Source organism: Carassius carassius, chromosome 5, assembly GCF_963082965.1.
Source record: "Carassius carassius chromosome 5, fCarCar2.1, whole genome shotgun sequence".
NCBI lineage: Eukaryota > Metazoa > Chordata > Actinopteri > Cypriniformes > Cyprinidae > Carassius > Carassius carassius.
This window is the reverse complement of record NC_081759.1, coordinates 33,329,449-33,345,179: the sequence shown is the minus strand read 5'-3', so window position 1 is coordinate 33,345,179 and position 15,731 is coordinate 33,329,449. Positions and strand designations below refer to the sequence as shown.

Here is a 15,731-nt window from a genome sequence, read left to right as displayed (position 1 = left end):
TACTTTATGAGTGATATTCCCAGGGGCAAGTCTCCGTAGACTGCACAGCAATTTAGGCAGCCTAACGCAAGAGCTGTCTCGGTTGCCATGAGCGACAGAGAGGCTCGTTTCCCGACTGAAAAGAATCAATACCGCAGTGACTGGATGTGAAAGGGACAAAAACAATACAAATTCTAAGTTGCATTTTACATCACGAGAGTTGCATTAAATATAATCACACGCAAACAATTATGAATTGCATATCGCGTCCCAATTAGAAGCTTTTCCAGAGGCATTTCGTGAGCGCAAACCAATAGGACCGACCCCCCTTGTAATAGGCTAATGTTTGCTCCATCAGCGAGACAACACCCTGCATGCTGCATGTCATTTCAATCCAATAAGAGAGAATACAACCGACACGATATTAACACAACTGCTCATTGTGTTGAATAAAACTTTTGCGACCTTAACTGCTGTTTTACTAAGACTGAACCAGAATTATTGCTGATTACAAACTGTTATCTTTTGCCCTCTTACAAGTGCCTGTGATTTATGTAAAGGATATGGCCACTCTGTTATTTTCTTTGCATATTTCCGAATGATATTATCTTCGCTGAAGATAAACAGGGACCGGTTGACTGTGAAACAGTTCTGTTTGATCGGTATCGGGTTGTATATGGCCATTGTCCGGGCTCTTTGGGCCATTGTTTGCTTATACACCCTCTGTCCGCCCGGGGGGCCTGGGAGCCGGCTGGCCCCTCTGCCTGGACCCGCTGGAGAGCCACCACCTCCATACCGGGTCGGGAGATCGTCTCCGAAACGAGCCATTCTAGAAACGCGCAGATTTGACTATAGACATCCAAATTCTCATCAGACAGAGAGTAAAGAAGAAGCATCACAACGCGCGATGTAGTCCCAGCCACGAGTTCTTCTCATTCGTACAGGTCTGGCATCCACAAGAGCTTGTTCAGTCGCCACAAACACGCAGAGTTGCTTAAAGTATTCCAGCCGTTCAGAGCACATCTAAACGCATCTCTGTTATGAACCGAACGCCAGTTAAAGTTTAGCGCTCCACGTTACACAATCCAGCAAAAAAGCGAGCGCTCATATCCAGCAAGGACAATTTTCACGCCTCACTCGAAGGATTCAGATAATCAGCCATGTCATGAATTAAGTCCAGCCGCGAAGGTGCCTTTATAAACTGTGTTGCGACTGAATTGAGTCAAGCCCGCAGATTGTACGATCCTGCTTCCTGCGCTGTTGCAGATGCTTGGATGTTTTCCTCCGATCTCGCCTGCGTTCTTCGCTCTAACAGATGATAACGCGAGCGGTCCGTCGCCTTCGCGTTTATATCGTTGAAATGAAGACGCTCCAACGATATTAACAGCCTTTTTTCCACTAGACCGTAGCCTGGTGATGAAATTTTAACCAATTTCTGCAGCCGCTGCTTCTTCTAAATCAGATCACGTGACTGTGAAGCAGCCTGTCAGTGGCTCCACCTGTACCGCTACAGTATCCATGGCACTGGGGCAAGAGGGGAAAATACAGCATGTACCCTTCCAGACCCAAGCAGTGAATTAAACAGCTCCTCAAACCGTTTGGACCGGTACTTTAAAGTAAGTTAAGAAGAACTGGGCACATCTGTGAGGGATGGGTGCGTCTGCACTTCCTACAACTGTAAACAGATCGTTGATTTAGAAAAGGGTGGAGAAAATCAGGACATTATCTCGTGACTGACGCCTTTCGGAGGGTGCTCGGTCTCTTTCACATTTACGTTATCCCTTCAACAGGGCTGTGCAGTTTGTCGTCCGAAAACCCGGAAGAAAATTAGCGTTTTGAGACATGGGATCCCTTGGGAATTTCTAATGGTTTTTTTTTTTTTAATGAAGCTTTCGATTTGAGTAAATTAAGGTCGGTGTTTTACATTAGCCTTCTTGAAGACACGTAACGTTCACGTTTTGCTCTAGGCCTGCTACATAAATTACGTAACCTCTTCCTTGATCAATTAACTTCAGCAACTTATAATTTATGTTTTTAAAGGGTTTGAGGTTGATGATTGCATGTCATTCATTAGGTAGAACAAAATGTGAAGGTGTCTTCAAGTAATGTTAAGCACAGACAATACTTCGCTCAAAACAAATAATGTGCTTTAGTGAAATTCAGAGTGTGCTTATGACTACAAATACTGACGTAATGACTGAACAGATATTGTTCTTAAGCGTATTATTTTGCCTGTTTTAAGTACAGAATATCCAATGAAAATACTAAACTGTTTGTAAATACTTCAAAAATTTTTTTTTACATACAGTAGCCTATATATGAATATACTTTACGTGTATACACTGACGTTTTAGTAGCCTAGGTTTTTAATGTTTTGGAAAGTCTCTTATGCTTAATTTACCTGATAAACAATGTTGCAAAATATTATTGCTATTTAAAATAATTGTTCTACATTTTAATGCATTTTCAAATGTAATTTAATAGTATGAAGAGAAAGCTGAATTTTCAGCAGCAGCACAGGATTCTTCAGAAATCAGTCTAATTTCCTGATTTGGTGCTCAGGAGATATTTCTTATTTTATATCATTATCAATAATTATTTTTTGTTGTTGTTGAAACCATGTTCGATTCATCATGTTTCTTGGATTTTTTTTTCCAGAATTATTTGATTAACAGAAAGTTCAAAATAACTTATATATATTCATTCTTTTTAACTTTCTATTAATCAAATAATTATAAAAAACAAACAAAAGTAACCTCTCTGTGTGTGTGTGTGTGTGTGTGTGTGTATGTGTGTGTGTATGTGTGTATATATATATATATATATATATATATATATATATATATATATATATGTATATATATACATACACACACATATACACATACACACACTCACAGTGTAGGTAAAATTATAAAGTAATGCACTCAAAAACAACATCTGTTCAGTCATTACATCAATATTTTACATCAAATTTGCATGCAATTTGTTTTGAGCCAGGTATAATATATATATATATATATATATATTTTTTCCTGTAGTAATAACAAATTGATTTAGTGCTTCAGTGAAATTCTGAGTATGTTTATGACTTGTCCAGCATGACAGAATGACTGATAGGCCACAGCTAAATTACAGATAATCAAATTAATAATAAAAACAATCACTAAAAGCTTTATTTTTCAGAGGCATGATATTTAGAATTCTGTAACCATTTCCTAGTGAAATTTCAATACATGGAAAAACTGATTAGAAAACAGCCCTGATCTTTGCTCCTGAGGACATGGAGTAAAAAAAAAGCCAGCAGAGCTTGTCCTTCTGTTCTAATACTACTTTCTTTTTTGCTTATGATAATCAACTAAAAACCCTGTTTTTTTATACCAAGTATATAATAGTTGATGCTTAAAAATGTATAAAAGTTTAATATGCTAGTGCCTATATCTCATACAATTATCGAGCCTCGCCATCATCCTATGATAAAAACTTTGTGAGACATGCATTCAGATTTAAAATAAAAAGGCCCAAAACACCTTTGATTAAAAGTCTTTTTACAAACGCCATCAACAGCATGTTGATAATAATAAATGATGCTGTATCTCTGCATAAATTGTCCTTCCTTGGAGCTAAGATTCAGGAAATGATGCTTTGCACTTCTAGCCATATTTATACGTAAAAGGTCTCCGCATATCTTGTTGTACGTGTGCAGGGCTCAGGGCTGAGTTATTGCTATAGCTGTGTTAGCTGACTGGATGTGCTCCACCTGAGCAACGGTCTGATCACCGAGCGCTTGCACTGAGCTGTCTGCATGGTTCTGGCCTTGAACAGTCTCAGAGTATCTACATCTTGAAGAGCCGCACTGACAACGGAAGTACTTTTTCTTGATTTGCCAGTAGGGATCACCATAGTCAAACCTGAAGGAAGGGAAAAGAAAATTAGTTTTACTTCAAGCAACCTGGGGAATTACTTTGATTGCAAATGTGTGGATAAATGTAACAAACAATGAGGGGGGAAAAAATAATGAAGGTTTACCCAAGCTCGTCTCCAGCTTGAATAGCCTTGCTTGCATAGAGTGCAATTCGAGGAAAGCGCATGTCCTGGTGTTTGGTGAACACCCGCACCGGGAATAGATTGGGTTCACAAAGGTGATTCATAAACCTACTAACATTACCATAAAACTGGGCATCAATGCAGTAGACCTCTCCAGCCTAAAAACAAAATCACCATTAAATACACTATCCAAATGAACTGTGCGTGAGCTCCATTCACATTTTAATATACGTTAGCGCCCCCTGAAGGTGACATGTATGAAAACATACAACATTTTTGCACAATTTTAGGCAAACCTCTAAACTTGCCTTATTGTCTAGGTTAAACATGTACGAGTCATTTTCCCGAACATTAGCTTCCCCATCTGAAATAATTTCACCTGCAAACCTGCACACAGAGAAAAAATCCTCAGGGCACAAGTATTGGACCAAAACAGCATGAGATTAATCACGTCTGAATAATTGATAATTCCCCTAATGGCTTTCATTTTCGTAGCACATTTGGCATTAAATTAATATCCTTGACACTGGAGTCAGTAGGAGAGTTCTTTAGAATGCAGGCATAGCTTCCTTAATATGCTGCATGTAATTTGTAATGTTCAAATAATTCAACACCAGGTTAACTACAATAATAAACATTTAAAATGGGCCTTAGCAAACTTCCAAATAAGCCTCAAGATAGCAAAATTATAAAAAAAAAACCCAAAACAACTGATGTATATATTCCAATAAAGTAATATTATAATGTGTATATAAACTTAATATGAATTCTTTTTTTCTTTAAAGAACCAGGATTCCTACTGTCCTGGATTTCGACAACTGGATTGTTTTTTTATTTTTTCTAGTTGTGCCAAGCCTTAAAAAATGACATGGTAGAAACTATGAGCAAAGCTAATTTTTATCCAGTAAATAAACAACTGGGAAAAGTTATAAAGCCTTTGAATACTGTTGTGGATCTGAGTTCATTTCTGTGTATTTTTATTAATGCAACTGATGTAAAGAGAGGGTCATACTCGCATACGAAAGTTCCCTCAGGAATATCCTGCAGTGCTCTGACCCCCCAGCCCATCTTCTCAGTCCTAAACACCTGCAGTCTGATCCTAAAGATGAGAAAAATTTAAGTACATACATTTAGAGTTTACAACATATTTCTTGGTCTGAGCTGTCGACACGACAGATCTCGTCACAGTTGTTGTTGTTGGTGCGTCCTACGATGTGAATAGAGGCCGATCCTTGACGCACATGACCGGCGACAGGTGTCGCACACAAACTGGCTAGATGTTGTTCTAGATGTTAAGGCATTGTGCTTTCTGCATCTTCGTTTGTCTACAGCAGGAACAATACGGCTGAGCTCAAAGGAGTGTATGGCAGTGTGGCACTGTGCTCGCCATGATGTCCTGTCTGCAACCATCTCTTCAAGGTCATTTGGGTCCATATTGCACAGTTTCAAATTGGCTTTGAGGCCATCCTTGTAGCGTTTTAGTTGCCCTCCTTGAGAGCGCATGCCACTCTGGAGCTGTCCATAAAAAACCTGCTTCGGTAGGCGTGAGTCTGCCATACGTACAACATGTCCAGACCAGCGAAACTGCGCAGCAAGCAGGAAGGCCTCAATACCAGTGATGCCACAGGTCTGAAGTACCTCAGTATTTGGGGCCTTGTCCTGCCATTTAACATGTGCAATACGACGGAGACAGCGCATATGGAACTGATCAAGTTTGGTAATCTGCCAGCGATAAATGGTCCAGGACTCAGATCCATATACCGGTCGAATACCGTGCTCATCCCATACTCTCTTGGACAGTCGACCGAAGGCAAAACTAGCTTTTGCGATGCGGGCACTGATGTCGGAGTCCGCTGTTGTATCATTTAGAGTTTACAGCATATTTAGGGAATAGGCAATAATACATATATTTGTTATATTACCGAAGGCCATTCTGTATCACTCTATTTCGGCACGTTCTCCAACAGGAACAGGCATGGTTACACTCAAACAGGAAGGGTGGATCATCCCTGGAGAACTCCTTCAACAAGCGGCCATCCTGGGCACCAAGAAATGATAAATGCTACTAATTTTAGGCATTATAACAATCCCCCTCTAATCATATGGTCATATACAGCACAAACATGGTGAATATTAATATGTTGTGAAACAGCTGCTAAAGAGCTGGGATTGGCATCATTTATTGTTTATGTCACTCTATCATTACCATGTAATTTAAAATGAATAATTTATCACTAGCAGCATCTTACCTTGTCATACCAACAGCGCATGCTGAGCTGGCCACAGATACAGCTGCTTGATGCACAGTCATCTTTACAACTGCAGTGCTATTCCAGTGAGAGATCGAGAGAGAGAGACGAGCATTTCATAAAGCTGTAATAACAGCATTAACCTTGTTACGGCTTTTGACACTACGACTCTAAGCCTCTTACCTGTAAGTGTGTTATGTTCTCGTCTATATTCACTTGAGAGGTAAAGCAGTTCTCTGGAATGTATTTGAAGTTGCTGGGACATGGCTCATGGTCCATCCCATTCACACACGGCACAGGGACGTCCTCATAGCCTCGGGACACATCTCTGAAAACACAAGGACAACAGTCCCACAATCACATCAAATATTTACCCACATGTGCCAAACATTCAATATATTTTAAGGCCATTCTAAGTGGCGCATGGGCACGCAAAAATAAGCAGAACGAAGACTCAGAAATGTGTGGATACTTTAGATTTCTTGAAGTCAAGCTAAACGAATGGATTATTGATTAAGCTGTAGCCAGTTTTCACTGGTTTTCAGTATGGACCCGAGAGTACACAGATCTTGTTTGAAAAGATGTAGAACTGATTCATTCAAGATAAATACTGCATTACAGTACATGGACTTATGATTCATAGCGGTTTCAATAGAGAGTAGCAAATTCTAGCTTACAAAACATACAGAAGCCACAAATTATTTTTCTCACAGTGCAACATTTTGTGTATTATTAATATTAAAAATAATAATTAGTTAGCTTTTAACAACAAACTGCTCTTCCACTTGAATAGTTCCACTTGAATAATCTCAAGGAGAAAAAGACAGTAAAAAGTAATATATCAGTGGTTCTTCACCAAAAGGCTGGGGCCCACAGTTAATAACTCTATTTTACTTTATTTTCTATTTCATATTGAAGATCGTGCATTTCTTGCCATTAATTGTAATAATACAGTGAGATATCATTATGCACAAGGAGCCTCAAAACTGAGATCTGAGCTCACCATCATCAAGTCTGTTGGTGATTACATAAAGAGACAGAAAACAAACAAACTAAACCCCTAAGAACTGTAAAAGCATCTCCAAGATGCTTGGAAAAAGAATAAAATATGTAACAAAATACTGTCTGTGATCTTACCCTGCAAAACAGAAAGATTTCAGCATAGTGCTTTTGCATTACCTGCAGAGGAGTCTTTCTCTTAAGCTGTCTCTGCCTCTCCTAGCGTCTGTCAGCTTCTTATTGGTGTTGAGGATAGTCCACATCTTGGAATTTATACTACAGCACTCCAAAGGAGTCTCACCGTCCTTGTTTTTCAGATTTACATCTGCTCCTCGAGACAGAAACAGCCTAGAGATAGAACTTAAGATTAGTCTTTTTACAACTTACAGTTTCAGCCACCAACCTTTGAATTTGAATTCTCTATAATTTACCTTCCATAACTCACACTGATATTTTCCCATCTCTAAGAAGCTGCTTTAACCCAATCTATATTTTATAAAATGCTATAGAAATAAAGGTCACTAGAAAAATTCAATATATTTTGGAAATTTTTGTCATCCAATTTATTTGAAAGTCATTCATTGAAGCAGATTTGAGCTGTACTTGAATGTCTTTTGCCTGCAGAGAAAACCAGTTTGTTACCCAAAAGGCCTCAAGTGAACTGACAGCCCCTAAAGGGACCTTGGGATAACATGAATAGTTCCTTTATATTTCAGTGCTCTTAAAGGGTCTTGCTCCCAGTTACCTAGGTATACTCTTTTTGTTCTACACTTACATTACACAGTCCAGCTGGTTCTGTCTGACAGCAATGTGGAGCGGTGAGTCTCCATGGATGTTCACAGCATGTAGGTCAGATCTCTTGTCAAGCAACAGCTGAGCGATCTCATCACAGCCAGAGAATGCTGCCCAGTGGAGGCAGACATTCTCCTCCTAGATAACACATCAGACCACAACTAAAAAATTCATCTCGTATCTATCATACATAAGCACTCACTACTGTTCCAAAATTTGGGATTGGTAAGATTAATGTCACATGATCCTAAAGAAACCATTCTAACATGCTAGCTTTGTTCTCAGGGAACATTTCTTTTTATTATCAATGTTAAAAACAGCTTCATTTTTTCAGGATTCTTTGCTGAATATAGAGTTCAAAAGAAGAGCACTTGTAATCAATTGAATGCCTTTTTGCGGAATAAAAGTATTTTTACAAAGTATGAATGGTAGTGAACATGTTCAGCTAGAAATCTATTAACTGCCTTAGATTCAGATCATTCAACATGCAATTATTTGCAGGCAATGCATTTGAGCAATCTGATTTAAACAACGAGGTGAAAAAAGTGCTTTAAATAAAACGGAAATATTGAGATGAAACACTCACATACCTTATCTCTTATTTGGACATCAGCTCCCGCTGAGATCAGCATCTTCACCTGCTCTAGATTCATGTTCTCAGTTGCCCAGGTAAGAGGAGCCCACCCGCCATCATCCTGACCAAAAGACAACGACCTATAATCTTCAATTATTAAGCACTCCAGTATCTAAGAATGTGTAGTTTTGCTGTCAAAAACTCCTTACAACATCCTCACAAAACTCAAATTAAAATGTAATTTAAGGGTAAATAAATATGGCATGTACACAAAAATATATATTCTATATAACAAACTCATGCACATTGTTACCTTACAGTTGACGTCTATGGATGGCATGGAAACAAGATACTGCAGCACACCTGTGTGTCCTCTTCTGGCTGCCAAGTGAAGACATGTAGAGCCTCTCATATCCTGTGAAGGTGGCATAAATCACTAGATTCTCATCATGCAAATACTTTGCATTCTGAACACATGGCATACAGCAGCTTAGCAATTTCAATACCTCATTAACTCAATGAGATAACTTGCATAACATTTTGTATTTCACAGTTGACTGACAGGTGAAGGCTGGCTATCGCACCTTATGCCCAGTAGAAGCACCAGCTTTCAGTAAGTATTTCACTGTTTCTAGATGATTGTTCTCACAGGCATACATCAGAGGAGTCCTCTGGTCCACATCACACATGTCCAGGTTCGCACCAGCCTATAGAGATAAAGAAGTTTTTTCTAAATAAAATAAGAGAAAATACGTTTCTTGAGCACCAAATCAACTAATTAGAATGGTTACATGAACTTACAGACCCTAGATTTTTGAATGGTAGTGTATATTAAGAAACATAGATAATTACTGAATGTGAATGTGTGCTTTTAGCGTAAGCAGTACCTGCACTAGTATATGGCAGATCTCTTTATGTCCCTCCTCAGCAGCACAATGCAAGGAAGTCTTCCTCTTCTCACCGTCCATCCGCAAATTTGGGTCCACACCTTCCACTGATTACCATCAAAAGAATAACAGTTATCAATCACAAATAATCTAGTACATCATGCATATATCTTGAGAAAAATCCTACCCAGCATATGCAGGATCCTCTGGAGCTCTCCTCTCTTTGCAGAGAAGTAAAGCTGCTTTGGGGGCAGCTTGAATTTCTTATACCTTGAAAAAAATTGCAATGCTTGTTTTAAACCATAGGCAACAAAGCAAATCTACAAATGGTGAAAAGTCAAAAACTATAATGCATTTATTTAATGATATAGGATTTTTACAGGACCAGGACACAGATCCTTACTTCCCATCCTCGAGAGCATCTAAAACACTTTCCAGTGATTCTTTAGCAGGGTCTATCACTCCACCAACAGTTACAGAGTCCAATTTAGCCCTGCTGTAAGACACAATAATAAATGATATACCACAACATAACCAGTGTGAGCAAACACATCACTATATCAGATGTGGGAAAAGATACAGAGAAATATTTTCAAACACCGGGATGACCTGATTTAAACTTACTCCATTAAGGCGGTGTCTCTTTTGTGTGCGGGCACAGCGGCTGTTGGCACTGCACAGTCTGGTTTGGGGATCGTGACCTCCTTAGCATGACTAGCCTCCTCGCCGCAGTGAGGGCAGTAGACCTGACCTCTGATCAGAGAGGCGCAGCTCCGGTGAAAGCGGTGAGAGATGTTCCCATCTGGCTGACATTCCATAAACGTCCCCTGGATTAGACAGATCGCTATAATATTAATTTTTTTGTCATTTCAGTGTATCAGGGTTTATCTCCCAAGTTGAACTATTAAAGGTGCAACTTTTTGTAATTAAAAAACTGTAGATGCTAAAGAAATTAATAGCACTTAAAATGTTTCAAATCAAGCACACTCACAACTGTTGAATTCTACATGGACCTCACAAAACACTTATTAATCATGGCTGGCTGCTAATAGCTGATAAAATATAATAACAGCACATTTCTACAATAGCATCCCAAGGCCAGCATAAAAACAATGTCCCTAATGAACAGTATTTGTTTGATAAAAACAAAAATTGAATAATGAAAGTGTATACATTCTTAATTTTGGGATACTTTGGGAAAACTCTTTTCAATCATTGCCACAGGAAAGAAATTACATTTTAAAATATATTGTTATGTTATTATCATATTACGGTTATTATAATAATATTTCACAGTATAAATGTTTAACTGTATTTTTAGGCTACGTTTACAAAGCGATGTAGTCAAAAATGGAAAAGTTTTCCCTTGCGTTTTTAAAATTTCCACATATACACGACAACGTTTTCAAAACGTTTCGCGTTTACACAATTCTGCAAAAATGGCCAAAAACGCTGTATTACATATGCCAGGCCTGTAGTTGGCGCTGTCACCTTGTTAGTAAACGGTACCTTAAGGGAAGTGAGGATTATATGTATATGACTCTGATGTTGGTTGTAATATTGGTGAAGTAAAACCACACTTTACAGAAGAAGCGTTAGCAAACTCTTGAGCTGCAACAACAGTATCATGTACTCCGCCATTGTTGTGTATGTTTGTTCACGCTTGCCTTTAACATCAACATGTACTGCACATGTAGTCACCGTTTTCAAAGATTTCCGCATTGGGTGTTTACACGGAAACGATAATGGTGTCTTTTCCAAAAATTGAAACCAATACGTTTTCAATCAGCAAAACACTGTTGTCGTGTACACGAACAGTCAAAACTCATAAAAAGTTTCTAGTTATTGGCTGAAAACATTGTTGGTTAAATGGTCCCTTAATCAAATAAATTCAGGTTTAAAAAAAAAACACTTCTGAAAGCTAGTGTATGATTTACTTACAGCCCTGCAGAAGAAACCACAGCCCGGGCAGCTCTGGTGTTTCACCATGCCTGCACGATGATCCTCGCACAACACCAGCAACGGAATCCTCAGAGAGGGACGCATCATTTCCTGCTTCAGAATCACCTTCCGACATAAACTCAACTAGAGAGAGAGGGGGAAAAAAACTCAAATTCACTCAAAAATGTTTTTCTTTAATACTTTCTTGAAATGGATTCCAATTTTTACTAATCAAACACATTAGTATAATGCTATCATACATAAAAAGATATATAAACTAATGTTACTGTGGGAATGTAACTGTAACTGGTGCAGTGGTGTGAATGTACTTAATGATTTCATTCTGTTATCCTTTCACAGACAGATGTTTTGAAACATGGCACATGTTCTACCTTTCCATCAACACTCTCTACAGCCATGCACTTCCCCTCAGCAAGAGCTACTACATCCTGGTTCTTCGGAGCCTCCATGCGACAGCTACACAGTGGAGGTTCCAACGTGTCATCAGCCTCCATGTTCTCTTTATCCTCCGGCAAACCTGATAAACACAAAGTCCACTTTAGGTACTTGAGGGTGGTGTTCTTACAGTTTTAGCCCGTTGATACTAGACTATCCTAGGCTACTAAACCCTTCCTGATCTGCCATTTCTTTTCTTTTTTTTATTATGGTGTATAAAATCAAGCCAATATGCAACAAAAAGTTGTTTATTTTTCCAAAAGGGCTGCGTGTATGTTGCCATGTGGTCTTATTGTCTTACAAAGTCTGAAAACCTGCCTCTGCTCATTCTGAGATCAACCTATTGTATGAAAACAAACAGATAGAAAGTATACACATTTCATGAGGTGGCAGTATGAAATACATAAGAAGTGGACTTCAATTTTATTGTCTTCAGGTGCAGATAATATCGACCTGTGGGGACTGCCATGAACATGCTTTCATGAGCCAGAGCATGCAGAGGCAGCTCGGTGTATTCTTCAGCGTGGTCTTGTGGAAGGTCCTCCGGTTCCTTGTTCTTATGCGGTTCTGCTGCAGTTTCATTCTCAGCCGCTGAAATCTGCTTCTCTGGTTTCTCAGAACTAACTCTATTTTTGAATGCCTCTTCAATGGACATCTGCCCACCTTTGGAGCCAGCTGTACGTGAATTCTTCTGCAGGGTTTGGAAACAAAGATCTTGAATGTTCAAGATTTGGCCAAGATGAATTACTTCATTTCACACACGTGGAAGTAGTCGAAAGTGTAAGATATCAGACCTGCTCATTTGAAGAGGACAACGAGACATTCGGTTTCTTGGACACTTTTGGTTTCTTTTTGGGAACAAAATTATATAAGCCCATTTTTCTTTTCTTCTTCTTGGAGGCTGCAGAAGAATACAAACAGAGGGGCATACAATTGGTTTTACTATCTTGTGTTCAAAGAGAGCAACTAAGTTTTTTAGCTAAAAAATTCCCACCTGTTTGTGTTGAGTCTTTGAGTTCCTGAGGTAAACTGATATGCTGTGTTGGCGAGGACTCCGTGTCTCTCTCATACACACTCTTCTCTCTGTTCATTGTCTATGTTGTTGCATGAATGAAAACAGACATATAGAAGTCTTTTTTGGACAGATTTTGTTATCACTTCAGTATAGGGACCAATTCTCACTATAAAGCTGATTATTAGTATGCCTATTATTAATACATTGAATGTTGATTATTGCATATTCTTCATGACCATATTCTTTATCCCTAATCCTAAACTTAAAAACTAGTACCTTACCTTACTTTTAAAGAGTTAATGATTTTATTCAGTAAGGAAACTTACAATTCACAATTGTTCCCTAGTCAAGGTAAAGATTTTTATTTATTTATTTATTTATTTATTTTAATAAATGTTGTTTTTCTTTCTAATCATCAGAATTAGGAAGAATTGTGGGGGGGGGACTGTATTAACCAGTAAAACCATTTGTGAAAATAATAAGAAACTAGCAGCAGATCAGCATATTAAAATGATTTCTGAAGGATCACGTGACAGTGAAGACTGGAATAATGGCTACTAAAAATTCAGCTTTGTCTTCACAGGAATAAATTACATTTTAAAATTTGCATTAAAATAGAAAACAGTTATTCTAACCTGTGATAATATTTTACAAATTACTGATTTTGCTGTATTTGGTGCGCATAAGAATAAAAATTGACAGTCACTGAGTTCTTATTGAACGGAACTGCATACGGTACATAAGAAATATAATTTATGGACGTCCCAACCATAAAACTGTTTTTGTCTCAGGCTCTTTGAATTTGGCTATGCATCAGTATAAATATCTAACCACGTTCAGAAATGTCTGTCAGTCCCCCTAACAAACACATTTTAGGTTATCATCCACATTTTCCTGACTCATTAATATGAACTAGACAGTACATAAGCAAGCAGCAGGCTACCTTCAGAGCAGATGGAGCTGGTGCTGGTCTAACCATGGTTTTCCAAGCCAAACGTTGCGGAGCAGGATTCACAGCTTTAAACTCCTCCGGCCCTCTCTGGGCATCCCCTTCCTGTCTGGCTACAGGTGAGGACAAAGTGGGGATGCTCTTGGCGGCATTACCAGACTCAGAACTCTGTGTTTCTGAAGCACCTTGTTTTTCTTGCTGGATAGAGCCATGATTTCCTGAGATGATGTTTTCAGCTGGTAGCTTGAGGGATGTCTGGCCAGGGAGTAGCTGAAAGCTGGTCCCTGTGCTCTTCGTGCTGTCTAGATCACTCTGTTTAATAGCTTTTGGAGCAGCACCAAGGGATTTGGTCTTCCTGCCTCTTTTCGGTGGGTCCGTCGGGCTGTCCATACCTACAGCCACATCATGATAAAATGTGTGACCTTATACCACAAAGCTAGTCATAAGAAGCATGGGTATATTTGTAGTAATAGCCAACAATGCACTGTATGGGTCAAAATTATAAATTTGTTCATGCCAAAAATCATTAGCATATTAAGTACAGAAAAAAAATTGTACTATAATATTAGTCATAGAAAAATATGCAATATGCATTGCTTAAAATTTAATTAGGACAACTTTAAAGTTGTTTTTCACCGTCAGATTCCAGATTTTCAAATAGTTGCATCTTAGACAAATGTTGTCCTATACTACCAAACAATACACCAATGGAAAGCTTATTCATTCAAATTTCAGATGATATATAGATCTCAATTTAAAAAAATTTACCCTTGTGACTGGTTTTGTGCTCCAGGATCACATATAAAAAAACAGATATGTAAACAATGTGCATTTCACACCTGACACATGAATCAAATCTGAAAAAGAGTACCAGATGCTTTTGTGGTATGGGATGCATTAACCGGCCTGAACTTGCATTATGAAATCACCTTTTTTGGACTTTGCCATGGCAGGGGGAACCTGGAGCAATCCAAGAAGACCTCCAAGTTCCTTCCTCTGTGAGAATTTACAGTGTTATAATATGATCATAGTAACATTTTTGAGAATAATCAGATATTTAAAGTAAAAAATAAATGTGCGACTAAATAATATATAAAAAAAATATATATAGTCATAATGTAAATTATATTGCATGATTGGATCATGAATGGTTATTTCCTATGTAAAATTAGAAGGGGAAAAAAGGCAATTTAAACGATTCTACATGTGTTCCGATCTTTAGTAAAACTGGTATTAATGTGAGGGGAAATAATTTATCAACCGTGCTCTAAAGGGCTGTGTTTCAAAATCTTGTAAACTGCCTACTTAGAACATTTTTGCCATCAAATGCTCTCTGGCTGGCTGGGCATCACACTAGATTTAGCCACAGCCAAATAATCTGTCTCTTCAGCCGTCCAAAACGCTCAATTTTACTTTCTTTGCATTGCTGAAAAGGCATGACAGCCTTATTAGACTCGTGATTTCCTGTGTCTTATTAACTGAGGAATATAACAGCATTTGTTATTGTTTATGTCGAATGCAGCGCTCACTGTGGGCGGAATTACAATGAACAACATGAAACAATGTAGCTAACGGCATGACAAATCTAGACGGAGCATGAAACTGTAGACTACCTTCGGCGTGGGACATTTATCCACAAAAATATCTGCTTTGCACATACTTACCCGTTAACTTATGATGGTCTGCATTTTTGTAAAATAACTCAGCTCATTCCGAAAGTTTAGAGGCTTGGATTGTCTTCCTCTCTGCAGAGCACTTCCCTGCTACATGCACCCTGCGAGTGTCATGTGACCATACAGCGCCCTCTACTGGTAAGGGGGCGTTTACAGTCTGGCTTTAGACC

The 15,731-nt window shown here is 38.5% G+C and overlaps 1 protein-coding gene across 2 annotated transcripts; it reads right to left on the bottom strand.

Moving 5' to 3' along the window:
* Positions 1–3,137: 3,137 nt before the first annotated feature.
* Positions 3,138–15,703, bottom strand: ehmt1a (euchromatic histone-lysine N-methyltransferase 1a). Of its 2 annotated transcripts, XM_059550799.1 has the most exons (24): positions 15,553–15,703; positions 14,818–14,884; positions 13,883–14,280; positions 12,919–13,018; positions 12,719–12,825; positions 12,378–12,615; positions 11,861–12,006; positions 11,469–11,612; positions 10,152–10,354; positions 9,931–10,023; positions 9,715–9,797; positions 9,528–9,634; positions 9,225–9,347; positions 8,954–9,055; positions 8,657–8,761; positions 8,050–8,204; positions 7,455–7,622; positions 6,459–6,603; positions 6,276–6,353; positions 5,949–6,064; positions 5,039–5,125; positions 4,335–4,413; positions 4,009–4,184; positions 3,138–3,890 (listed from the first exon to the last, which is right to left on the bottom strand). In XM_059550799.1, exons 2-24 carry the CDS (start codon positions 14,834–14,836, stop codon positions 3,689–3,691), a joined length of 3,174 nt encoding a protein of 1,057 aa, XP_059406782.1. In that variant the 5' UTR covers positions 14,837–14,884; positions 15,553–15,703; the 3' UTR covers positions 3,138–3,688. The 2 variants fall into 2 exon arrangements, with proteins under 2 accessions (XP_059406782.1, XP_059406783.1); XM_059550800.1 differs by lacking the exon at positions 14,818–14,884 and having other exon boundaries at positions 15,553–15,686.
* Positions 15,704–15,731: the final 28 nt, after the last annotated feature.

Coding starts and splice junctions, on each gene's coding strand:
- ehmt1a (XM_059550799.1), bottom strand. Junction 10,355..11,468: donor GTGGTTTCTTCTGCAGGGCT/GTAAGTAAATCA, acceptor TGTCTAATCCAG/GGGACGTTTATGGAATGTCA. Junction 3,891..4,008: donor CAAGCTGGAGACGAGCTTGG/GTAAACCTTCAT, acceptor CCCTTCCTTCAG/GTTTGACTATGGTGATCCCT.